Source organism: Vidua macroura, chromosome 2 (assembly GCF_024509145.1).
Source record: "Vidua macroura isolate BioBank_ID:100142 chromosome 2, ASM2450914v1, whole genome shotgun sequence".
NCBI classification, from domain to species: Eukaryota; Metazoa; Chordata; class Aves; order Passeriformes; family Viduidae; genus Vidua; species Vidua macroura.
This window is the reverse complement of record NC_071572.1, coordinates 85,943,742-85,970,497: the sequence shown is the minus strand read 5'-3', so window position 1 is coordinate 85,970,497 and position 26,756 is coordinate 85,943,742. Positions and strand designations below refer to the sequence as shown.

The following is a 26,756-nucleotide window of genomic DNA, read 5'->3' as shown; positions in this document are numbered from 1 at the left end:
ACTTTGAAAATTGAGATTACAAAACATTGTTATGAGAGAATGTTCTCTGAAACCTCTCCAAATGAAACCTACAGAGGGGCAAGGTCATTAATGACCATATGAACCCTGCATTTTCATACATATTTAGCCTTGCCATAAAATTGATTGAGGTGACAGGGCATGTATAGGGAACTCACAGACAGCTGTGATAGTTAATTACTATGTTTGATTGTCGGTTTATCATCTTTGAAAAAATGTTATTATGACAGATGGTCCTCATAAAGGTAGAGCTCAAGACTCCTCTAAGTTCTTCTGAGGCTTCCTGGGTGTCTGTGCAGTAGCCAGAAAAATAAGGATTAGAAGAATTAGGAGCTACATCAGTAAACAATCCTAAGGGCAAAGCCTTTCTCATGAGATGAGTGCTATTTATTTAGTTTTTCATAGTATTTTCAAATAACTCATGTCACGTCATTGAATTCTGGACACATGAAATGCATGTGAGGTTTTATTCTGGCATAGTCTCAAAGGCTGTTTTGATGTACACAGTCATAACCAGATATGGGTAACTCATGCAAAGAGCTGTGGCTTCTTGTCACAAAAGCAATTTCAAAAGCTCGGGAAATAGAACACAAAAAGTGATGTTTCACAAAACACAGGACATTTATTAGTTCTTTACCAAGGGCAGCATTTAGGACATACTTCTTTAATCCTAGCAAAATAGGTTATTTGGGGGCATTATTTAGTTTCTGACAGTATTCAAGACAAAAACACCCTAGACATTCCAATGGCTACTGTAAAAGGTGGTGGTTTATTCCAGATCTATTTTATTATATTTATTATTCAGGTTTTAGTAGTTTTGCTTTTGCAAAAAGCCATAGTGCTCAGGGATCTGGTGACACAATTATATTCTTTCCAGAAACAAAAGCAGACAGAAATTAATGGTTACATCTCGGGGCCACTGACACCAAACATAAGACATAAGCAGTTGTTTTTCTTTTAAAGGCACACAAATGACAATTTAACAATTAGCTTCTGACCTTGAAGATCAAGATTCAAACGTGTCCTTTTGACGATAAGCAAAGCACTTGAGACCTCTTTTAAACTTTGCACTGATTGCCCTGCAGAGAAGCCCAAGTTAATAGTTGGGATTTGCTCCATGCCTGAAGTCACTAAAACCTTTCATTTCCTCACTAATGAATTTCAGAACAACTGAAAAACAAGTTTCCTTAGAAAATAAGGTGCTTCATCCTTTGGTCTTATTCCAAATGAATTAACATCTAGGGGAATGTTTTCCTTTGTTGTCATCAGGTTTTGGATTTGAGTTTCTGCTGTTTTGAGGGAATAGGACTCGGCTTGAATTGTTGCCTTTTTTAGGGAAACAGAATCAGCCAGCAGATATAAAGCCAAGTAGGTTATGGATGTTCAGTATTCCACGTAGTGACATCTGCAAGTTTCTTACTTGGAATTTACTTTTTTTTTCTTCAATGAAACATTAACTCAGTTGGGAGGTCTACTTGCAGGTTTTCAATATTTCTGTGGAACTTAAAATAAGAAACATTTCCTGGCTACTAGGTAACATGAATTTTGGCAGTGTAAGACAGCAACATGTTCAGACTGTTTCCTTAATACATTATTGATGCTGTCCATAATTTCATGTGAAAATAGTAATCAAAATGCTTCACCAGCTGCCATTTCACTGCTTTTAGGTTTGGGTTTGTTTTTCTGATTTTTTGTTGGTTCTTTTTCTTTTTCCCTGCCACACAGACCCTGAATAGTAGCAGTACAGCTGGGAGTAGAACTGGTGCAATCCTGTTATGCCAGACTAAAGCCTCAACTAGGATCTGCTGATTTTATGATGCAGAAGGAGAGGCGACATGCAGCCAGAAAGGGGCGGGCAGTGCATTTTCCTGGAGTGTGTATGATCCAAATTCAGGCTGCCTCTGACACCCATGGACTTTAGTATTTGAGAGAAATGTTCAAGATAGTGTAAAAGAAACAGAGTTTGTGTTCTTGAGTAATTTCCCAACCTGAATTCCTGGTTGTTAACTTTTCCTTTAGTTTTCTCATGCTGTTTCCTATTTAAAGAACATTTTTTCCCCTTTTGGATCAACTGACTGCCTTATTTTCATTTTTTAAAGTGCCTTAAATAACCCAGGTGCCAACATGAGAAGTAGGTTTATGAATCAGGTTTCTTGCATTATATTCTTTCTTGTCAGCAGGACGTCCTGATAGAGCTGTGTTATGATAACACAGCCCTTTTAAGTCATTCAACCAATTTTTTATGAGCCAGTTCAGCTAATCCTATTCAGGAGATTCTCACACTTCATTCAGGTTTTCTTTTCTCTAAGAAAAAATGTACCATTGAGATTCATATTGTTGATGATGTTTCAGTGCTATTGTTTGATATTTGATAATATTTATTTTGATTGCCTGTTTCTGATTTTAACAAATTTAAAACTATTTTAATGTTTGCTTATCTTCTTTTATTAATGGAAATTAGTCAAAAACTTGAGAAATTATGCCCCAGAATCAGCAAAAGTTAAAGGAAATACATGTTCTCTGTTGTGGCATTGTTTTTCTTCTCTAATAAATTTGCAATAAATTTAGCATCCTTTCAACAAGTTTGTTATTGCTCAGTATTGCTCAGTTTCGTATTCTGAATCTGTTGTGATTGCTCTAGAAATTGCATTATATTTGAAAAGTTATGCAAAGGAGCACTGAAGAGCTAGACCCTGACTGTTACGTTTGATGATGCAGACAAAGGGAGAAGTCCTTAGGTTTTGTATTTGTGTGTAATTCTGGGGCACTGTCATATATACAAAATGCTTTAATCAGGATATAGGCAAAATTGAGTGATTTTTATAAGGAATATTGAATAGTCAGCTCTTTACATCTGTTTCCACTGTTTCTACTTTATTTCATCTTTTCCTTTTATTCAGTTTTGAAGCTATTTTTAATTTGCTCTGAATTCTTTAACTGTTGTTTAAATTTTCTTGTAATGGGTAAGGGAAGTCTGTTCTCTTCTACATAATTCTTCTCAGACTCCCATAATGCCTGTCCCTTTCTCCCAGTAGTATTTTTCATGACTAGGAAACAGAGAACACCATATCCAAAATGCAGATCTCAAAAAGAAAGACTGAGATAATCCACTATATTTTTCATAGAATTTTTAACATCTGCTAGTGCCAGGCATTTAAGGAGGCACAAAAGGTGCTTCAGTAAGAAATTAATCCATTCTGAAACTAGAGGTAGCATTAAATTAATATGTTCACTTTTTTGGATAGCTGACCTAATTTTTCTACAGTGAACTTGGCCCAGATGCTTCATATCACTATTACTTATTTATAGGTAAAATGCAAAGTATTTTTAGAAAAAAAAAGGAAAAGCTCATTCTTTACTTACAAGAATTTTTTATTTAGGTCACACAGAAAGAAGACAGTGGGAAATTTTATATAATATAAATGAAATGTGAATGAGGAAATTTAGTTTTGTCTGTGTTTCCAACCAAAGCTACCACTCTAGAATCGAGCAGCAATGAGACTTGTGGCAAGGGTAAGGGTAAGGCAAGGGTAACAGTTATACCGGACACAAACTTCTTTGAGCTAAATTCTGCACATTTTTAGGTGATCAGAATTATTTCTGCTTCTGCAAATGAGATAATTTGATTATTGTTTTGCCTTTAGTACTAAGCACTGGAATGCTCTCACTTTGGTTTTCAGAGCAGAGATCATTTCCTGTTGCTTGTCCTATGTACGGAAATACCAGGCGTCTCTGTAGAAAGGTTTCCTTTGGGCAGTGTGCAGGTTGCCTGTGAGGAGATCTTGATTATTGGCATAATGAACTGAGGACTAGACTTTGGGATACATCACTTTCTCTCCTCACTGGCAGAAAAAGCAGTTCAGGGTGACCCTGGATTATTTACCAGCTTGATTAATGTTGAAAAAGCAGTGAATAGGTTGATTGGATACCTTCTAAAACAGCCCAATATATTTACTTAATATTCTTTATCAGAGGGAATTAAAGCATTGCACAAACTCCTCTCCTTAACAGGTTACTAAATGTTTGAAACCCTGTTTTGATAACAGCTTGTGTGAACACAATTACCTTACTTCATCCCAGTCTGGTACATTTTTTTTCTGTAGTTGAGAATTTATTTTCATCAAAACTGGCCACAGCATAAGTTCACTGTTTTTATTTATTCCTGGAAGATCAAGATTTAGATAGATTTTGGGTAGATTCATTGTTTGCATTGAGAGACTTTTTTTTTTGTGAGATGCAAGACAAATCTCCTAAGCAGAACGGAGCTGGAGATAGACAACAGTTGTTATCAAGTACAGTTGAAGCTTGCACAGCCTGAAGTATTCCAGCACACCTTTTCCTTCTAGAGGCAATTTCAATCTCGTTCCCTTCAGTTTCCATATATCTGCTTCATCTCTACATCAATAACAGTTTTAGGTTTGTGAAGTATATTCTGGAAAAAATCAGGAATTTGCATCAGGAAAATCCAACTAGGGACCTGTCATGTTCTGATTCCTCTGCATCATCAGTGATCTCTGAAAACTCAGTCAAAAAAAAAAAGAGCCCTAGAAGAGTACCTGCTCTTTGTACAGATTTAGCACTGTTTGCTGTAAAATGTGTGAATGGAAATTCAGCATTCTTGCAAGTGGAAAGTGAATCCAAGCTGTGCATGACAGGACATATAGCTGTGTTATTTCCTGTGTTATTTCCAATTCTTGTACTTCAGTGACTGTCCTCCATTCTATTTCTGGGTTCTAAAATGGTTTGTGGAAAAATAGGTATCTACACTATGTTTAGCAATAATGTTTTAATTTAATTAATTGTTTGTTATGTGAACCCTCTGAAGTTTCTATGGTTCGAGGAGTTGGAGAATCCTTGAAAAGAAATTATTTATCCATCAATAGCAGGAAGATTTGAAAACAAGGAAGAATGCCTTGTTAATTTTCCAAAGTCCTTTCTAAGCACCATAAAAATGTTGCATGAGATAAGTGATATGCTGTATGTTTTCTAAAATCACTTGACAAGATTCCTTGCTGGACATTATGAGCTGTGGTAAAATGGTGTTGAGTGAAAGATGAAATAGGATATTGGCCAACTTCCAGTAACCAAGAAACAGCCACAGATGATTCTTTTCCTAATGGAAGGGAGCTAAGGCTGGAGTAATCCAGCAGCCTACTTCTGTCACAAGGGAGATTTTATTATACTGCTGGGCTTCTTTATGTATGTCTCAGAGGTAAAAGAAAGTTGAAGAGTAGTAATAGCACAGACAGGAGAGACAAATGCTGTCCTACCTCCTGAAAAAACAAAATTGTACCATGTTTTCTGGGAAAGTAAACATACCCTCTGAATTTTAAGAATCAGAAATAGAAATGGTAGATGAGCTTTTGATTTTTTGGAAAATTTAATCTGTTTTGGATTGTTGTATTTTAGGAGTAAAACCTCTACATTTATTCTTACAATTACAAGGCAAGGGGTTTTGAGCCCTTATTACCTGACTAGGTAATCATCTGTCTGCTGGAATCTGGTGTATCTCCCTGCAATGTTTGTGCAACATTTTCACTGTATGTATTCCCTGAAGAATTTCTAAGTAGGATGCCTTTTCTGCCTGATCTGGTTCAGTTGATAGTTACTAACAGCTATTTTCTAGGTTTAAACCATGTGACGTGCAGCCCATCAGTGCCTTAAATACCTTTAATTTTACACATGAAACTAGAACCCAAAGTATTGGGAAGAATGTTGTGGTGTTTCTCAGGTTTTTTTATAGTATATTAATTTCATTGAATATTATTATTTACAAGCAATTTATTAATATCCTCTGGCAGGTTTTGAATATGGATAAAGTAGATGACAATATTGTCTCTTAATAAGTGTTGGTTTAAAAATAAATGAAGGCGTTAAAGTGCTTGGGGAGGAGCGTTTCACAAATGAGGTTAATTAACACATATGTCAGTAAGCAGCATTCAGTTTATTAAAAAAACCCTAGCAGAATGGAAATGGCTGTGGTAAAAGGGCACAGTTAAGCTGAAGAATAGCAATGCTAGCAAGTGTGTGGAGTTTCTCTGCTTTTGAAATGTCTTCCTGAATGTGACAACATTATGAGCTGAAGTGAAATTAATTTTTAAACGTCCTCTGATAGCAACTCCACTGCTATCAGAAGGCTAATGCCTCAGGACTGTAATAGGACATTGCTTCATATCTGAGACATGACTTAAATATACCCTTCCCCAGTATTGCTTGAGTTTTCTTTCTGTTTTCTACTTTTTTGTTCAACAAAATTCAACCAGAATCTTTCTTGTACCTCCGTGATGTCTCTACTGATCTGCCCATTCTAGCAAGCAGAACAGAATAAAAGCTGCTATGTTTGGTTTACTCATTTTTTCACAGATTTAGGCAGTCTTTCACATACTGCACCGACCCACAGTGTTCAGCTGTGTCCATCTGGAGTTACAGCCCCTGCAGTTACACAGCTGGGATTTTGCTGGAGATCCTAAATGTGTAAATGTACTTAAGGGCCCTACCTCTCTAGCCATTACTCTTCACTTTGGGAATATGAACTAGTGACTGTGGATAGTGTCACTTCCCTGACTGCAGACAGCCTGAAACCATAGTTTCATGAAGTATGAACTGCTCACTTCTCCTAAATTAGGTATCTGAGGTTTCCCGCCTTTATTTCAAAATCACTTGGTCCCATCAGTATTAAACTTTACAAGTAGTGAAGCACTATTAAACGGAATTAAATCCTGTTAAACTGAAACCCCATGTACTTTCATCTAGTATTTTTTCCCCTCTAAAGGTCAAGAGATGCTATGCAAACTATGTTTCATACATTATGGTGTGAACTATTCAGATGAGGGGAGCTATTAGATAAAGGTTCTGACTGTGCCGTCAGGTACTTTAAAGAACTCGAGGTTCAAACTAGGTTGGGAGAACACAGGGGGAAGTTTTCCTCGGCTGTGTTTTTTACAGCTGATTACTCATGCAGGAAGAAGCTGATCATCAGAGCCATGAGGCTTACATCAGTAGTGTTGTTCTCTAGCTGTGAGCCATAGTAGTATATGACTTTGCAAAGGCAAGAGGAGCGAGATTTAGAGGATGGTATATGGCACCAGTAGAATCCACCAGTGTTGCTGGAGAATTTCTAGGCTCTTGCAGCAGCATTGAGAGCTCGTGCCATTGAACTTTCACATTTCAGCCCTGGAATGGCTGAGAAGAATGGGCTGCTATAGAGCTAATCAGTTAGTGGTTGATTCCCCCATCTTTCTGGTACATTGTACACAGATGTTAGTGTCTTTTAAAGCTGTTGTTTGATTTCAAGCATTGATATTTATTATATAGGAACTTAAATCAAGATCAGCTATCTGAATGCTTGAGTTCTTTAAATTCTCAGGAAAGACTACAGCTCAGAACAGTTTCGATTCCTTAAATTTATTTACATTAACCTCTTGAGTCTATTTTTTTTCTCTTAGGTGTGAAGTGATTTTTATAAACATGAATCCATTAACTCTAAATTACCACTGTACTAAATCAGATTCCATGTCTCTCTGATAAATTGTGGCTTTACTCAGAGGAGCAACACAAATGTAATTTTGTCTCTAGTATATAGATGTACCTTCCTGTTGCCTAATTTAATAATCTTTATCCATACTGAAGTTTACATAACAAAATGTCCATAAAATGTTTTTTTTATTCAGCTAAAATTTTACAACACCTATGTGATACAAATATTAAAACTATTGAGACTGGAATAGATTATAACAGAAGCTTTTGGAATGTGCTGTAGGCTATGCAAACACCTACAGACATGGGAATGGTTCAAGAAAACCTGTTCAGGTAGGAAACTATATGCAATTATATATATTATTTGGTATACACATGATTCTGTGTCTAAATATAAATATATATAAAAGAGGCAATTCAATCCCAGCAGTGGATTTTTGTTGGCTGAATTTGTCTAGTTGCCCCTTGAGCCTGTTTTTAGCTTTTATCACCTGTAGCATTGCATGACACGTTGCACATACTAACTACACAGTATGACAGAGCACCTCCTTTGCCCTTGCTTTGGATCAGTAATCTGCTAATTTACTTCCTGCTACCTTTTCTTCAGTTTCTTTTGTAGGGATAAGTTATGGGCTCTGCTTGTACTTGTTCCTGAAAAAAATAAATACAAAAGAAAGGAGGACAGGCAGCTCTTCTCAGCTCTCCCTCCAAGTGCTACTTAAAAACATGCCTATTTGTGGTCAAAATTGAAGAAGACATGGCAGAAGGAAAATGCACACTATAAAAGGGTGATGTTGTGTATCCAAATAGGTTTGAATGTATTGCTCTGTCAGTGCATTGGCATATGTTCTCTAGATAGAGGGGGTGTGTGTGTAAATGGGTCTCTCATCTTCATCATCTCCCAGCCAGTCTCTGGGATCCTCTGTAGCTCTTCATTAGTGGCCTTGTGATGACTCAGAAATGTAAGCAAGAGAGCTGTGCATGAGCAGTCCTTGGGGCAGGGAATCAGAGCAGGATGCCAACTGCAGGCATCCTATTTGTGAATTGTAGACAGTGAGTGGACAGGAGAATATTAAATGCTGAGAAAATAACCTGGCCCTTCTGGCCCTTCTGGACTCATAGGTTTCAACCTGTTTTCTGTTTAGGATTCACTAAAACTAGCGATGCAGGTTTGCATTTTCCAGTTTTTTTTTTTCAGCTGTAGGACCACTATCACTGGTCTAAATATGATTAATATGCCCAGGTTCTGTTTATGTGGTTGTGAAATGGGAAAGTACAACCCAGAGCTTGATAGAGAAAATCCATATGAAAATTTCTATTCTGCTTTTCCCCTGTCTTCTAAATCATCTGTCATCATCATAGATAAATCACTTAGTGAGTGAAGACAAAATGTGGGTTTAAAAAAATCCCCTTTATTTTTCATCATAGACTATTTTGAATAAGAGCTCACAGTAAGTGGTTCAACAAAAGGAAAATACAAAGGAAAATACACAGTTGTGTCTAAGTGACTACTGTTGACAGTAATCTTTGTGGTACAAACTGGTATTAGAATCAAATCTCCTTCTGTCCTCACTTCCTGCTGCTGATTCATGTCCTCACACCGCCTCCCACTAGGAGACAGCACAAGGGTCTGCATCTGTGTGATAATCTGGGTTGGAGATCTGGGCATAGAGTAAGCATTTTTCTGGAGAGGTGTGGGGAGAAGTTTGCTTATTTCAGAAATGTTATTTTTCATTTAGATAGCTCCTTGCTTGGGGTCAGCCTGGAGATATCCCAGCATGTCTGTCAGGACACTGAATGACATGGGACAACAGTCGCCATGAGGAGCCAAAGCACAGCAGAGGGTTTGGAGTGTTTCTGCAAGAATGCTCATGAAACAGCATCCTGACCTAATTTATGAAGCAGTTAGCAAAACTGCTGCACTGTATAAAATATGACAGTACAGGAATTAACCTGTTTAGTTGAATAGAAATAAGGCTTTATCCTTTTGAAATTAAAAAAAAAAAGAAATTAAATTTGTCCCTCTATCTCTATGGGATCAACATTTTATGTAACAAGATTTGGAGAAATAAAACACTGAACCGTGTCTTTAGTTTATTGTTCAAAATATATTTTCTCTTTAAGAATCTCAGCACTTCCAAAAGTTGAGAGCCAACATCAAGTGGTTTGTATATCATAGAAGTTTGCTTTGTTTGTATCCAGTTTTAGCATTGGTACAAGTATCCACACTCTATTTAATAAAGTGCTATTATTTATAACCAATGGGACACAGCACTAAAGCACGTGCTACACGGTAGTACAGTTCCATGAGATATAAGAGAAGTGGATTTTGCTTTTATTTGATTTCTTGTCACTTCATTCCTAAGGAACTCTGTGAAAGTAACAAGGGCTATGGTGTTGATGTCTGCTATTTCACTGCTAATGTAATAATGTTCTGTTTATAGAGGCATTTTTATCATAGGCAGACAGCTGTGTTTGTGTTACAGCCACTATATCGATTGTGATCCTTCTAACTGAACAAAGTTTTAGCCTCATTTTACAAAACCATGGCCTGTTAGCTTCAGTGATTTAGTCGACAAGTCATCGAGAGTAGTCTTATGATACTAATAATGAGAAGAGAGTTATGAAAACTTCAGTGACTCTAATATGAACTGGATGTACTTTTTCAGGGGGCTCCTATCTAGGTAAACAGATGGTTCTTAAACTGCCATCTCAGAGAAAGTCAGGCCTGGAATTCTTAAATTGTTAACTTTAATGGCTTATTAAGACAGAAAGGCCAGTGATAGTGGAGAAGAGAAGCTTGCTTGAGGCAAGCAGGCACCTGGCACTCACTGTCTATAGTGGTCTTCCTGACAGTCATCTCGCAGCGAGGTGAGTAATGAAAGCCATAACTCACCAGAGCTGCTGGGCACAGCAGCCTGCTGGCAGGGAGCTGCACTGTACAGTACTGACAGCTCTGCAAAAGGCATGGCTTGAAATGGGCAGAAAACACTTGACCAGAAAACTGAATTTCTGAAAGGGGAGGTGGTTTCAGGGCTAAGAGAAGGAACCTCAACAAGGAGCATCAGCAGCAGTAACAAAGTTAGGCATTGCCAGGTTACTGGGAAGTGAACAAGGCACAAGATATTACATTTTACAAAACATGCAAGCTCAGATAGACCTATATAAATTGTTTGAGCCCCAAATACAAAGCCATATAGAAACCTTAGAAATGAATTATTTACTTCATCTCAAAATGGTGATACGTAAGACTGTAGGAATACAGAATTTAACATATCCCTTGGCATATGCAAGTGGAATACCTCTATAAACACGTGACAGTGAAGACTGTGATGTACTTCAGGTATTCATATAGAACCCACAAACTAGCAAAGTAACCAGCTGATAAAACTATGCTAAAGTCATACTTTATATTTAATGTCTTCTAATTTTCCTATTTATCCCCAGTCCAGAAGATAAAATACTAGCTTTAATTTGAATTATTAAGTCTCTTTGATCTTTGTTTTACTATTCTTAAACAAGTGAACTTTGGATGGTCTGTCTCCAGAAGGGCAGAGGATGTAACTAAGTTATATAGTAAGCACCAAGAGGAACTTCCTGAAAACATGTAGGGAATGTGGAATCTTATATTTTTTATTAGATGCTGGTAGAGGAGAACAGTGGTGTTATCAAGTGCCAAGCTTAATAAAATGTTCCATCTCGTGGGCACACACCAGTATTCTTTGCCACCTTCTGCAAGAAACAGTGCAGAAAAACAAATATTTCCTATCTACAACCTCAGAGTTGAGGTTGTACATTGATCAAATAAGCTGTGAAAACAGGCAATTACACTTTAATTAAACTGTATTTTAAAGGGTGAATCCATTCAACATTTTTTTACAGTTGAAGAAAAATGTTTAAGCAGGTGTTACATAGAGAGGAATTAGTTTTGCAGACAATACTAGACACCATTCTGAGCAAGATCAACTGCTGGAAAGTTGGAATTCAGTTTTTCAGTAATGACACTAAAATTAGGCTTTAAAATTTTTATTTAAAGTTTATTGTCAAATGTTTTCAGCAGCCAGAATGAAATTATGAACATGCTCAGGTACATCTCAATCTTCAGACCTACAAAATCCAGATCCATGGAAGTTTTTTAAAGCTTAAAATGATAGTAATCCCGAAAGAAAAGGATGTTATCTTTTGACACTCCATACTAAGCAGCCTCCACCCATTTCTTCATGTCATCTGCTTTGTCTTACCATCCTAGGCTGACCCTGAGGTTAGCTCAGTTGGGGGATCAGAGCATGGTGCAGTAACACCAAGGTTGTGGGTTTATTCCTCATATGGGCTGTTTACATCAGAGCTGGACTCGATAATCCTTGTGGGTTCCTTCCAATTCAGAATATTCAGTGAATCTGTTTGCTTTGCTTTGCAATTGTGATGTATAAAAGCCTCAGGGCTGGTAAAGCACTCTCTTCCCTCTTTTTCTCTTGGGAAACAATTTAAATCTCACACCCCTCTTTAAAAGCTTCAAGCAGTCTGAGTGCTATAACCTTTTGTGTGTTGTTCCTGAGAAATCTGCAAGCTGACTCGGTTACAGTTTGCCAGGTTGCTTTTTCTCCTTACGCCATTTTTTATTCTGTTTACAGAGTTTACACTGTTTTCCCAATCATTTCCCTAAATGCTTCTATTTACTTGTCATTCCCATTTCAGTGGTTGGAAACTACTTCATCAATAATAAGCCACTGGTTTTTTTTACTCAGCTAAGGGTAAAAATTAATGAATGACAAGTGAAATAAGGAGCCTGGGAAATGGTTGTTTGCCTTATGTTGGGTGCTTTCTCTCCATCATCCATTAGATAGCCACTAAACTACTTTTCAGGAGAGAGAGAAAAACCTTTTGTTATTTCCTGAAGAAAGTGTTTGTCAGACTATTACCCTTCCAGGTTCACCAACTGTGACTGATGAAACACGCTCTAAAACATAATTGTGTTTAACTGCTACTGTGCAAAAGCATTTGCACAACATAATCAATCAGATTGAAGAAAACACTTCTCAGCATTCTGTAAAGAAAGCTTTGACAGTCCAGGTCTCAGAAAGACCTCCGGGACAGTTTCAGAAGGCAAATCAGTTTTCACCAAAATTTCAAATAAAAGTCTTGAAGACTATATATTTCATACTGTGTGTTAGATGTACATCTTCTGATAAAAACCCCACAAGAGTGAAAATACTCTTACTTGTACCTTTCATCTGCTACAAAATGAAATATTTAAGGGTTGTTCATTATGGGGTTTTCTTACTTCTAAGACAGTTACTGTCAGTGATTATTTGTAGTCTTTATTGTTTATGTCCACAGATGATTTTGGCTTGTTATGTACAGTGTTTTTCCGCCCCAGCTCATTTATAATTCACCACCTTTACCATAACCTTCTAAGGGTTATGGAGGAATCTTGGATCTTCATGCCAAAGGATGGAGAACCCATCCTTTTTCAGATATTTCTGATATTTGTTTCAAGATGTTTTCTGTCATTACATTTAGAATTTCAATTTAATCTTACTTTCTACAGCCTGTCATTTTCTGTCCCTTAGCATGGTATCATATAGAGGTTCACACCACGTGTCTGTCTAAGCTCCCATCCTATCTCTAGTTAGATGGAGTTTATATTATTTAATTTTATATATGCTGATATTATTTTATGTATATCAACATATAATTTTATAAAATGTTTGGCAGATTATAGATAATATTATGTTATATGCTACATATGTTGCTTTATTTTTTATATAGAAGTATGATCAAGGGCAGTGGAAGAACAGAACATCCAAATTCAAATAATTAGATAGTTTCAAGCTAATTTATTATTGGGTGTTTGGCGCTGATGATCTTGTTTGATATTACTTCCTATCTGATCTCCTAGCTAATTATTTATTATTGACAGTTTACCAATAGCATAAGAGAATTAAATTTGAAAATTATTGATTTAGTTTAGCTAAACTAAATCTGTTTAATTCTTCTGTTTGTAAAAATAAGCTCATGGCCTTCAAAGTTTTCTGGAAGCTTCCCCACAGAGTTGGTTCAGAGTGATTATTGATGGTTTCAACCTTGTTTCAGCTGTGTACTTGACTTTGAACAAACTGTGGATACTGTTGTCACAGTGATTGGACAATTTTCAAAATGTCAACACAACTTTCTCCGCTTAGTTTGCTCCACGAGCATTTGTGTCTATGACATTTTTTTTCTTTAAGATGCTGCTAATAGTGTCAGCCTCCTTTTTTCCTTGCCATTTCCAGCCTGTAGATTTGCATTGCTGGCAGTTTACATATGTACACATTTATTTTCTTTTCATGAGAACAGCATGCTTTTTGTCTGGTTTTATATTCATATATGCAGGTCAGGGACCTCAATGTACTCTCTAACTAAAGCATGATCCTGAAGATAGTAGCAAAGTTGGATTTTTTGAGTTTATATGTTCTAATTTCTTGAGATGTCAGTCTTCTTCTAAAGGTTAAAAATTTTGAAGGAAAGCCAAGCCTCAAGTTTAAATGCATTAACAGATTATTCTTATATTGTGATGTTAAAGTATTATAAGCTCTTTTAAATGAGTAAAGGAAGATGAGGACTCTAACCTGTCACTATATCAGCTTGTTCAACTTCTATCAGATATTGCAGAATCTCCTACAAAACATTTTACTATGGATTCTAATGCTGTGGATATTCACAGTTGTTTCCCATGCCCAAACTTTCCCAGCATCATAACTCTTTGTAATGACAGTTCATGTCCTCAAAGGGAGTTGAGGGTCAAAATCAAATCTTTCAGGACAGTTCTTTCAGTTCATAAATCTGAGACTCATTGTCTGAGACCTGATTAAGGAAAGTCAGCAAAGGCAGAATTCTGCCTCACAGGAGAATCGATAGTGCCTAAGTGATTTTTTTTGATGTAAATGCATCTGAGAGATAGCCAAAGATGTACTGCACCAAAAAAAGGTGTCTAATCATTTTACTACAAACACTGACACAAGGGATTACTGTATAAGTTTAGGAAGCTGTACTCAAGAAGGGTTTTGTTCTGTGGCAGATCTGTGGCAGATATATCTGCATGGATGTAGCAGAAATTGAGCTTAATTTCACTCAGCAAGATGAAGGCTGAGAGGGGAAATGATTGCTATGAGTTCGTGTTTTGCAGGTAACTGCTGTCAGGGGAAAGTGCTACTTAGTTTGAGTAAAAAAGATCTCAATTGGTGATTTTCAAATTTAGACTGAAAATCAGGTTAATGTTTCTGAGTACTAGAACAGTCAAATTCAAGATTAGTCTTTCTGTGTGATTAGTGACAGACAAGAAAATTTCAGCAAGACAGCAATTTCCTTCAAGACAGAGTCTGATATTTTAATGGGAATTTTTTGAGGTGATATCTGTACTTGTAAGGGACTTTACTCCATCATCCACCTGGGTCTATATTCCTGTTAAATTCTATGCATTAAAGGAGGCCTCTCATCTAATCTGCTGGGATTCTCTTTGAAACAGTGGAAAAATATAGGTTCTCTGCTTATAAAGTAGGTAGGAGAAATCTCTCTCCTTTATCTAAGGAGAAGATAAAAATGGCTAATTTATACTAGAATTCTACTGATCCTAGGGTGGAAGTGAGATGAGTGGAGTACCATCCTGTATAATTCACAAACTCAATCTTACTATGCTTCTAGTGGCAGATATGGTAGAGGCTGTGTGACCTTTGTTGCTCTCTTGCATTTAATTTCTAATTTTGTAGAACTCCTTCCTGTAATATGATTTCCAAAATGATGACAATATTCCAGCCTTGATGATACTGGCTCTTCAGTACTAAGGAGTAATGAGTATGGTACTTTAGACTGCAGTTCCCCAAAGTACACTGACAGTGTCTTGCAACCAACAGTTATAGTCTGAGAAGGATGAGGTTTCAAGTGGCCTTAAGATTTATGTGGCCAGTACTGTGACATGGGCATCTATTAAAAAAAAAAAATGAACTGGAAGGACCTTAGTGAGTGTAAAATAAATGTAAGAACATCAGAATAAAACAAGACTGAACATACTCTTCTGGATCATCAAATACCTTTCCCTGCGCTTGGAGGCAATCAAGTGTCTTACACTTTTCTAAACTCCTGAAGTAATGTTTGCTTCTCTATCTAGTTAAGCAGAAATAATAAAACAGAAAATTCAGCTTCCTGTGTTGCAATTAAACATACTTGTAGCCTTGTGCTGCAAGAGCCAGTTTTAATGACAGATCCTTAAATTTAATTAACTGTAGTTGCAAATGGACAAACCAGGACATTCATTTCATACATATGAAATGCATTGATGTAGGAAAAAATTGATTACATTGAGATTCTAGAGGTCTGCATCAGACATGTGATACAGGCCAGCAAACAATAAAAATATATTCCTTTTCATTCTATAATATGTTCTAATTCAGTTGATGAGCTACTGTATAAGGAATGCATGTATTTAATATCCCATTTAAGCAATGATTTTCTTCTAAATGCAGGCTAGGAAAGAGGAAGTGGTACTATACAAAGATGCTAATTCGAAATATTCTTCACTGCAATGATTACCCTTTGCTTTGATAAATCATATTGAATGTATTGTTAGAATAGAAATAGAATCTATTTCCCTTATTTGAAAAATGGAAGAGGAAGTGTTTAATGAACAGCAGTTTTTGACTGTGTGCTGTGTCAGTTCACCACCTCAGACTGACTATGCTGGTGGACCAGTGACAAAGGACCCAAGTGAGGATGAGGTACTCAATGTTTCCTTTGCCTCAGTTTTAAACAGTAAGATCTGTCCCCATAAGCATTATTCTGGGTCACTTAATCACCCCAGACTGCTGAAGCTGATGTGTCTTGGGAAAAAGTGATGACCAGGATTCTGTTGAAGGGCTTGTTTCTTTGTTCAAGGATCAAATACTAGCAAAATAATTTTATACTAGGTTGGTTTTGCAGGACACATAAAGATACACATTTTATATCAATGATGTTGTTATTGACAATTTAACTAAGATTTGAATCTACACTGAACACGTCTTTATTATTTGGAAGAAGTTTAAAAAATATGTTCCGATTTTTTGTGCGTTTAATTTATTATCTGTTTATAATCTGTTCAGAGGAGGTTCAAGTTGGACATCAGAAAGAATTTCTTCATGGAAAGGCTTGTTAAGCCTCGGAAAGGACTGCCCAGGGAGGTGGTGCAGCTACTTGGTGCTTGAAACTTAGTGCTTTGGTCAGGCTGACAAGGTAGTGATCAGTCAGAGGTTGGACTTGATGATCTAGGAGGTCTATTCCAACCTATATGGTTCTGTCCTTCTGTGAAATAACTTCAGTATAAATTATTTAAATTATGTTTAACTGTAATTGGTTGCTGCACAGAAGAAAGAAGCAGTTCAAGATAGCTAGGAAATGAGATAGGGAACTACTGCAGTTAAATAATCAGTTTACTCAAAACTGAGAAGCCAACGTGGAGCTAAGAAAGTTGGAAAACCTGGTGCACTTAAAAGATGGTAGAGAGCAACTGTACCATGATTTCTCCCTCTGCACACTTGGATGGCAGGTCTCAGGACTCTGTGTCTGGTTGATTAAATTGAAGCCCAAGTCAGTCTACCTTAAATGTACGTAAGACCTCACACTGCTAAGGACCTTCTCTGGTACAAAAGAACAAATTAATAGAAAATGTATATAAACTTTGCACTGCTTTTCAGACTTTCTACAAATGTGATGTCACTGAATTGTGAAAATACAGCAAGCTTACAAAATGCAACACATACACAGGAAAACTAGGATAAATATAAAATAAAGCTCATATAGCTTTTTTTCAGAGCTACATTTCACAGTTCATAGGATTCACTTTTATCACTAGGAAAAAAGTTTGCTTTCGAAATGAATTTAAACATAAAACGAAACATTTCTTTGCTTGATTTAAATATTTTGTGCTTCCCTACTAGCAATTCTGAAAAATTATTTATTAAAATATCAAATAATAAAACTAATAATTATAATTAATAGTTACTGTTGTCATTTGTGATATATTCCTCATTCCATACCTATTATTATCTTGCAGAAAAATGGTCCTTTTATATTTAAGACTTTGGCAATTTCAAGTATTTCTAATGCTGCAGAAGACTGTATCTCTAGAAAAGAGAAGGCAAGATGTAGAAAGGAAATTTATACTAAAGCTAAATCTAAACTACCTAGAATAAATAATACCTTGTAATGTTACTTTTTGTGAAGAAATTTTGAATCACAAAGAACTGATTTTTTTTTACTGACATTTAAATTCATATTCATTAGTATTTAATGAATAAAATATTGCTCATGGTTATTTTTTGTGGGAAATACTGACTGTAGTGAAGTGTATTTGGGCATATGTATGTAAAGAATAATTAAGCTACTATTCAATAAAGAAAAAAGATGAAGTTTTGAGGAATATTAAGTAGTTTAGCAGAGTAATTATAGAAGAGAAAATTATTTGCAATTTAATTTCTATTGAAGATTGGAATCTTAATTGGCTGAAATAAGATTGAATTAGTGAATTAGACTTTCTTCTTTTTAAAGACAATGTAGCATATTTTGTACCATTTCTCAGAAAACATAAGTTTGATATGTTCACTTTCTAATAATGACTAAATAATTATTAATAAGGTATTTAATAATTATGGTTGGAAATGGCTGAGGATTTCAGTAGTAGCAAACTGGACAACATTTCAGAGCTATCATGAATCAAGAATTAGCAGGATTTGTTGGCAAGCCCCTAAGTGAAGGAATAAATAGCATATCAAGATTATGAACTACAATAATGAAACGAATGACAGAGATGGGATGTAAGAGATGTCATACAATATATTTGATGTGCTTTTGTCTTGTCCAGATTCAGTTAGTGCCTGAACATTCAATTATAGATGTCAAAAAAACATCAGCAGGGTGATCAGGAGAAACCAGAACCAAAATATAAGTTAGATGGTGGCTGAAGTAGAGAGAATAAGAGCAGGTGAAGTCAGCCTGACTGCATTTGTGAAGCAGAAGGGAGTTTAGAGAGTTTTCATCGTTGTGTGCTCTACTGTCCTGAGCAATCTCTCATTTCTCATCCCATGACTGTTGACTCCTTTCACACTGTGGCTTATTCTCACTCTGAGCTGGGAGGACAAAATAAAGAAAAAAAGTGTAGTTTTAGATGATGGTTGATGACAGCTTTTCCTTCTTGTTGAAATAAAATGTAGCTGGCTACAAATTCTTGAGTTCTGTAGTAACAGTGGTTATAAAATGCATCGAGAGCAGGGTTTCTGGTGTCCCTGCTGCATTCAAAATACACAACAGATAAAGGACTAGAATATTTTTATTAATTATTACTCAAAATGGATATGCCCTTGCATAAGGAAGAACTAACGATTTCTCTGTGTGCACACAGCCGGGGCAACGAGAACAGACTGGCCCTGCGGCGACAGACCATTCTGCGGGAGAAGGGCAGGAGGCAGGCCAGCCGGGGGCCCGCCTACATGTTCAATGACCACTCCACGAGCCTTTCCCTGGAGGAGGAGCGCTTCCTGGATGCCGCCGAGTATGGAAATATTCCGGTGGTTCGCAAAATGCTGGAAGAATGTCCCTCGCTCAATGTCAACTGCGTGGACTACATGGGACAGAACGCCTTGCAGCTGGCAGTGGCCAATGAGCACCTGGAGATCACAGAGCTGCTGCTGAAGAAGGAGAACCTGGCCCGAGTGGGGGATGCCTTGCTTTTGGCCATTAGCAAGGGCTACGTTCGGATAGTGGAAGCCATCCTGAGCCATCCCGCGTTTGCCGAAGGCAAGAGGCTGGCTCTGAGTCCCAGCCAGTCGGAGCTGCAGCACGATGACTTCTACGCGTACGACGAAGATGGCACGCGGTTTTCCCACGACGTCACACCCATCATTCTGGCTGCTCACTGCCACGAGTATGAGATCGTGCACACCCTGCTGCGGAAAGGAGCTCGGATCGATAGGCCACATGACTACTTCTGCAAGTGCAGTGAGTGCAATCAGAAACAAAAGCATGACTCTTTCAGCCATTCTAGGTCCAGGATCAATGCCTACAAAGGTCTGGCCAGCCCTGCTTACCTGTCTTTGTCCAGTGAAGACCCTGTCATGACGGCCTTAGAGCTCAGCAATGAGCTGGCTGTGCTTGCCAACATTGAAAAAGAGTTCAAGGTGAGTAGAGGGACGCTGATTCTGGCATACACAGAACTGCAAACTTTATCCTTCATAAATCAGCAAAATAATGTGGAAAAAGATACAGTTTATTATGAATGGAAGATTTAAATATTTGTGAATATCTTATTGCCGTGTGCCAATTGTAATTCATGCTGCTTATGTAGAATGTGCCAATGAACTAATTTTTTACTTCCTGTCCGGCAGGAGAGTGAAGGAGGCCTTCAAACCCATGGCTGAAGCTGGTTTAGGGCAGGGGAAAGAGGAGACTAAAGTGGTACATTTTAGTCACTTCTGACAGACAAGGTGCATGATTCTATTAAACCCTCATGCATTCTCTTTAGTTTCTTGTATTTGGACTTGAAGCTTTCATACTTACAGTGTATTGCATTCCTTCATGAGGAGGATTCTAAATAAATGTCCTCCTTTTTAATGTGCTTTTCTGGTATTTCTGATCACTTCTTCCTCTCTCTTACTTATTTGTGCTTAGTTATATGTAAACTGTGTAGAGTTAAAAGGCTTTTTCAGTGTTACATAGAAATTTTGGTATTTCATAAATGGATGTTTTTGAAAAAAAATATTAATGGTTGAGACCCAGGCTCCATAGACTCTTGAAGCATGAGTTAAGGCAGTAAGAATGTAAGGTTTTATCTGTCAGTAAATGCAAAGTCAGGCCTTGTGCAAACATTGCCAATGTTATTTATGATCTGGGTTAGCTAAAATCACCTAGTGTGGGTTTGCCTCATGGGACCCTGTTGAAAGCAGATGTTCCTGTGACAATATATAGACTTCACTAGCAGGAGATCAACATCCTTCCAAAGCTCTAACAGAATAATTTCCAACATTGTGTTAGCAAGTGTTTGAAATTATCATGATCAATATGTAACAATAATCTCAGCAGTGGTACAGTTCACAAAACTGTGAACCTGTCTCTACTCAGCCAACCTGAGTTGAGGTGCTGTAGTTCTGAATGAATTCCCCTGGACTTGTGCTCATAGGTGGCACCAGTCTATTATAAGAAGCTGGAATATTTATAGGAGAGGGAAAATAAGGAAGAGAAATGTACAAGGTGATCTTAAAAACAGCAGCTGAACTGCTGAAATTGGAGGGAAGGAAAAAAAAAAACCCAAAATACTGGGAGGACCATTTGAGATTATTGCAGAGAATGAATGTCTGCCCCATGAAGGCCCTGGCACAAACCTTTAGGACCTCAGTGGACTGACTGAGATTTCATCCACTGATTTCATCTACAGCTCAGTGAAGAGTATTGAAACCACATACTTCTTTCTCTTTAGCAGCTGCTGATGGCAACAAAAGGACTTGATTAACTTAAAGCAGAGTAAATTTAGAACAGAGCTAAACACCGTTTTTCATAAACCAAAGTGCAGCCTGTTAAGTTCACAGCTATATTGAGATAAACGGCATGTCTGATTTGTAGGAACTGTATAGATCCCTTCACCACAGTTGGAGTGGCACAAACTAAGATTATTATAAAGATAAATAAACTCATCATCTGGAGCAGCCAGCAAGAGGTGCCCTTCAAATGTATGCTGCAGAACACAATCAGTGAGATGAATGGGAGCACAGTACCTGTCCATGGCACCACCAGGCAGGGAATGGAGCACACAGGTGAGAACCTAAGTAGACTGGGTCACAGAACATGCTTTTGTAGCCAACTCTGAAGTGCCATGAGGAGGTCCTTCTTTGGTGACTTCTGTTTTTCCAGTTCTTCTTTTGTCTCAGTTGTTCTCTGTAAAGTGAGAGCTTCACTTCTAGTGCAGTGTTGTACAGAGAATTTTAACAGAATTTTGGATGCTGTCCCTCAGCAGAAACAGGAGATGAGAGACAAAGCAGCTCCATACTGCTGGGCATTTATCATCCAGGCGCTGCTGGGAATATGCATGCTCTTTGGATAGAGTGGAGTGGAATAGGAGCACTGAGCAGCACAAGCACAAGGCAACGTGGAAATTTAACTCTCCAATAATTTGGAGAGCGGGCAGCTGGCAACATAAGGTCTTTTGGGAATGTTTTTATAGATACTAAAACCATGTGGTGGTTCTGGATAAATATTAAAGACTGTGGGGTACATTTATAACTGAATTTATGAGAGCTGACATTTACACTATTGATAAGCAGTGATATTTACAATATCTAGACAGGCCAGAGACTTGACTGCAAAATACTTGCCTTAGGTTCAGTGGAGGCAGTACAAGTGTGTAAACGTTACAAGAAATAGAGGCTGTCAGCTTTACTGAGTCTGGGCTTGTTTTCACTCCTGCAAGCTTATATCCCTGCTTGCAGCAATTAATCTAAAAATTGTTACTCTGGCTTTATTTCAGGAGTTTGTTACAATTATTTGGAGGATGTGGTCACTGCATAAAAGTGTGGGTTTGGTAAAAATGCTTTACATGTGTTAGTGTAATCAAAACAAGTATATTTTTAGTGCATAGGTTAGCTGGACATGGCAAATCTTTAGCTCCACCTAGGGTTAGCCTGAGCCATTTAAAGTATTTCAAATCTTACCTAAATTAAAACTGAGCTTTCTGGTAACACACCATTTTAGGTCACCTATTTTATAGTGCTGATAGGGTATTGTAGCAGGGAAACTTTCAAGTGGTTGCCTACAGCAGCCAGTGACACAGGTAATTTCCAGGTCTTCCTCAGAGACAATAGGAAGGATCAGTGCTAAACTGTGATGCTGATTGTTTTATGACTGTCCTGTAAATTGCTTCTCTCTTCTAATATTAGAAAGAACACTGGCCATGAAACTATGATTCATACAAAATAGGAAATGCCACAGTCAGGGGAAACCATTATTCTCTGGAATAAACCCCTTTCTTTCTACAAACTATGCAGTAGTGTCATCCAGCATTACATGCCTTTTACATTTTGTTGCAGGTATTAAAAGTGTTGCAGTATTTAAGAGTGTTTTGTAGAAAAATACTTTATTAGGAGTAAAATCAGAAAAAAGTGGATTACTTCTGAAGGAAGAATAACTGGACAGATGTGTAAAGCACAGCGTAGAAATATTTCTGTACCAAATAATTAGCTAATTCAAGCTTCCTAAGTAATTCTGAAATCTTCAGGATTTTCTGAAGACTATTTAATTTAGTTTTGTGTCATAGAACTGCAGAATGGTTTAGGCTGTAAGTGACCTTAAAGATCGTTTAGTTCCAAACCCACTGCCAGGGCAGGGAACCTTCCATTGGACCAGGTTACTCAGACCCCCATCTAACCTGGTCTTGAACATCTCCAGGGATGGATAGTCCTCTAAGGACAACCTATTCCAGTGACTTACCACTCTTAAAGTAAAGAATTTTTTCCTAATATATAGTCTAAGCCTATGCTCCTTCAGCTTCAGGACATTGGCTCTGGTCCTGTCCCACCAGGCCTTTTTCTGAAGTCCCTTTCAGCTCTCTTGGAGCCCCTTTAGGTACTGGAAGGTTCTATAAGGTCTTGCTGGAGCCTCATCTTCTCTAGGCTGAACAGCCTCAGCTCTCTAAGCCTGTCTGCATGGGAGGGGTGCTCCAGCCCTCTGATTGTCTTTGTCGGCCTACTTTGGACTTGCTCCAACAAGTCAACCTCTTTCTTATCCTGGGGACTCCAGAGCTAGACACAGCCCTGCAGATGGGGTCTCAGCAGAGCAGAGCAGAGGGGCAGAATCCCCTCCCTGGCCCTGCTGCCTACACTGCTTTGGATGCAGCCCAGGACACAGCTGACTCTTTAGGCTGCGGTCTCACATCACTGGCTCATGTTGAGTTTTTCATCCACAACACTCCCAGTCCTACTTCCCATGTTTTTTCTTGATCCGTTCTCTGCCCAGCCCGTGCTTGCACTTGGGATTGCCTCAACACATGTGCAGGACATGGCTTAGTGTGCAGCTTTACAAAGTTTGATATTATATAGAATATTTTTATTTTTGGAGATAGTGTTCATCTCAATGGTTTACCCACCTAAGAGCTAATATCTTTACTATATACATAAAGATGTAATGATATATGACAAATGTCGTCCTGCAGAGATGCAGCCTGAAGTGTTGAGAAGGACAGTTGTGGTCCAGTGCTGCTCAAAATGGATAAGATTAGCATTTATTATAAAGTCCACTGCAACTATAATGGCAACTGACTGGTTTGTTGTTTAAAGGGATGAAATGGAAAATGTGTTTTCAAGTTAAACATAGATATATTACTGTTTGCTATGAAGAAACCCCCCTAATAAGATCATCCGAATTTGCTTTTCTGATGAGAAGTAAAACTCAATTTACTATCTCAAAATCTAATTTTCTGGGATTATTTTGTTTGTTTATTTTTTTTCATTTATACAACCACCATTACAGAAATGGAACCCCAGTCTTCACTACAGCTGTTGTCTGTGCCTGGCTCTCAGTGGCCACGGGATGGAGGTGGCCGGCTCGCTGTCCCGCTTGTGGCCACAGGGCAGACATGCGAGCAGCCGCCCCCGAGCCTCTGCCAAGACTGTTGCGGGTGGCGGTGATTGCTGCGGCATGGGTAGCACAGCAGAGGCACAGGGCACGAGGAAACCGAGGCAAAGGAATATGGGAGGGACACTTGTCTAAACCTCCAAAGATTTAATCTCAAAGTGGGGCAGAGCAAGTGAATCCAATCTGAACCTGAAGGGGCTACTTTTATAGAGATGGGGAGAACACGGGGAGGACACAACCTTTGACCAATAGGAGGGCATTAGAGGAGGGGTGCAGGGTAAAAGCTCCCCAGTAGAAGCCAACATGGGGAGGGAGCAAGCCCCACAACCCAATTCTGCCCTGAGGAAGGGATGAAAGACAGGGAACACTCTAGAACCAAAGGAGTGTGCTATCTTTGACAGACAAGGGTGAGACAAGGAAGAAGGGAGGATATACAGGTGGACTGACATGTGGATTGACATACATTTTTGTGAGGAAAACTGTGGTAAACATCTCAGGACTCAACCATTAGGGAAGCCAAATGGGGTACAGAGACTGAACTACTACAAACTTATAACAAGGAATATTAAAACCTACTACAGAAGAACCAACTGTAAAATAGCAAACCACCACAGTTGTCAGCTTTCCTAAAGAAAAAGTAATATCACTTGTTAGAGAAGGAGTGAAGCACTGAAGGCGTAAGGGCCACGTTTGAGAGGGAAATAATGTATTTAGCTACCTACTGTGACACCTAAATTCAACATTACATCCCACTTTGAAATCCTGATTTCTAGTATAGCAGTATCCATATTTCTGATCTTGTCCTCTACAGTTCACTTAGCAGAGCCAGGACATTGTCTGGAGCACTGCTCCATCTCATCCATGGGGTTCAGTGTCATCCTGCATCCTGAGAGCGTTCTCATCTCAGGCACAGTCTGGGTGGCAGCAGGAGCCTGTGACTGGTCGCAGGGGACTGTGTGATAAAAGAGTCTTTGCTCTGGAAGATACAGCTGTAGTGATGCTCTCCTGGTCTCCTAGCTGTGGTCTCATGTGCATGGTCAGAGGTAAAGCAGGGCATGGTCAGCTGAGGTTTTCAGAGTGACAAGAGCCTGCTTGCTCCCTTACTTGGCACCCCAAGACAGTCTGCCACATTAAGGGCAGGTGACTCCTCTCAGAATTGCCACTCTCACCTCTCTGCCACCAGCATTGTTCCCTTAGTTCCTCATCCCCCACAGTGCTTGCCCCAAATCATCACCTCCCTTCTGCAGGCAGGAGCAGCTAGTACTGCTCCCTCATCCTTGGTGTTGTGAAATTTGGCACCATTTGTTTTTCCTAAACTGCTGAGGAGCCCTGAGCCAATGTTGTCACAAGCCTCCAACTGTAATTTAATTTCTAACTACCATCTACAGTTTGTCAGGAATGTTTTTTTTTTTTAATCACTAAGTTTACAACATGCAGTAAAGAAGAGCTCATTATCCATGCCTTTGTCCATTTTTGAAAATAAGTTAAGCTAAACAAATTGCCCCATTCCCTTGACTCATATAAATGGTAGGAGACATGTGAGACTCAGGGAGGGGGAACTTTACTTGTGTGTGTGACAGAGAAACATTGAAGAGTGTATCGGTCATTTTTGCTGTCATTTCAGTTTTGTTCTGCCTTCAGCTGACTTTACCTGTGCCATGGCTGAGGTGGAGGAAGTGATGGGAAATGCTCAATTTCCCAAAGCTCATTTGCCATAACCTGACTGCTGAGAACTTTTCATCTCGGCTACCACCACTGGTCACAGCTGTGGCAGTATTCCATGGAAGGGGGAAATGTTCTATTGTATTTGCAAATGAGAAAATAAACTGATGGATTTTATGGATGAATTTAAGGGGTGCTAATATATACTGTGGTACTGTGTACAAACCTAAATTCAGAAAGAATAATTCTCCTGTAGAGTAATGGTCTCCTCATACAGTGTTTTGAAATTCCATGTCAGGTGTCAGTCGCTTGAGCTAGAAAATACAGATGAAGAGTGTGGATGTATGTACCTGTCTTCTACCAGAAAAAATATGCATACTAATATATTACAATGCTTCCTAAGTTCTTATGAAGGCCAAATTATATTGGTTTTATGTTTATTGAAAGGTTTTTTATACTGGTATTCAAGGGTCAAATATCAGTTTGGAAGAGTTAGTACTCAATCATACAAGGGTAGGTACTTGCCTCTATGTTTCTCCTTTGTCTGTGAATTTAAAATGGCTAATTTTCCTTTCATTTGGAAGAGAAAATTAATGTGTTAAAAATACTGAATAGTGAATCTTAGCTTCTGCACAAAAATGAAAGCCAAACAGAAGGTGAAATATTACTCTCAAAAAATGTCTTTCTTTTCTGTCTTTCTGTAGTGCCAGAAGTCAGGATTTTGGTTAACCTCTCCTGTTATTCATCTGAATGGAAAGAAAACAAATAATGCAATAATAAATTATTCAGAATGACAGGAAAATATTAGTTTTAGTATTTAGCTTCTGTTGTCTTTGTAGATAAATGGCATTGAAGTGCCTTTTACTCTTATGAGAGATCTGAGTTACCTTGTTTATGCTATAGTATTAAAAAAATAAATCACTAGCAGTTTTATGTAGATGTCTGTAAATATTTGTCTGTGAATGTTTGCATCCGTC

The 26,756-nt window shown here is 38.1% G+C and overlaps 1 protein-coding gene across 1 annotated transcript in view; it reads left to right on the top strand.

Moving 5' to 3' along the window:
• TRPC6 (transient receptor potential cation channel subfamily C member 6) overlaps window positions 1-26,756 on the top strand; it is a 79,171-nt gene that overhangs the window by 27,836 nt on the left and 24,579 nt on the right. Inside the window, exon 2 of the mRNA XM_053971793.1 lies at window positions 18,902-19,676. Coding sequence (XP_053827768.1) covers window positions 18,902-19,676 — 775 coding nt within the window. The remainder of the gene's footprint in view (window positions 1-18,901; window positions 19,677-26,756) is intronic.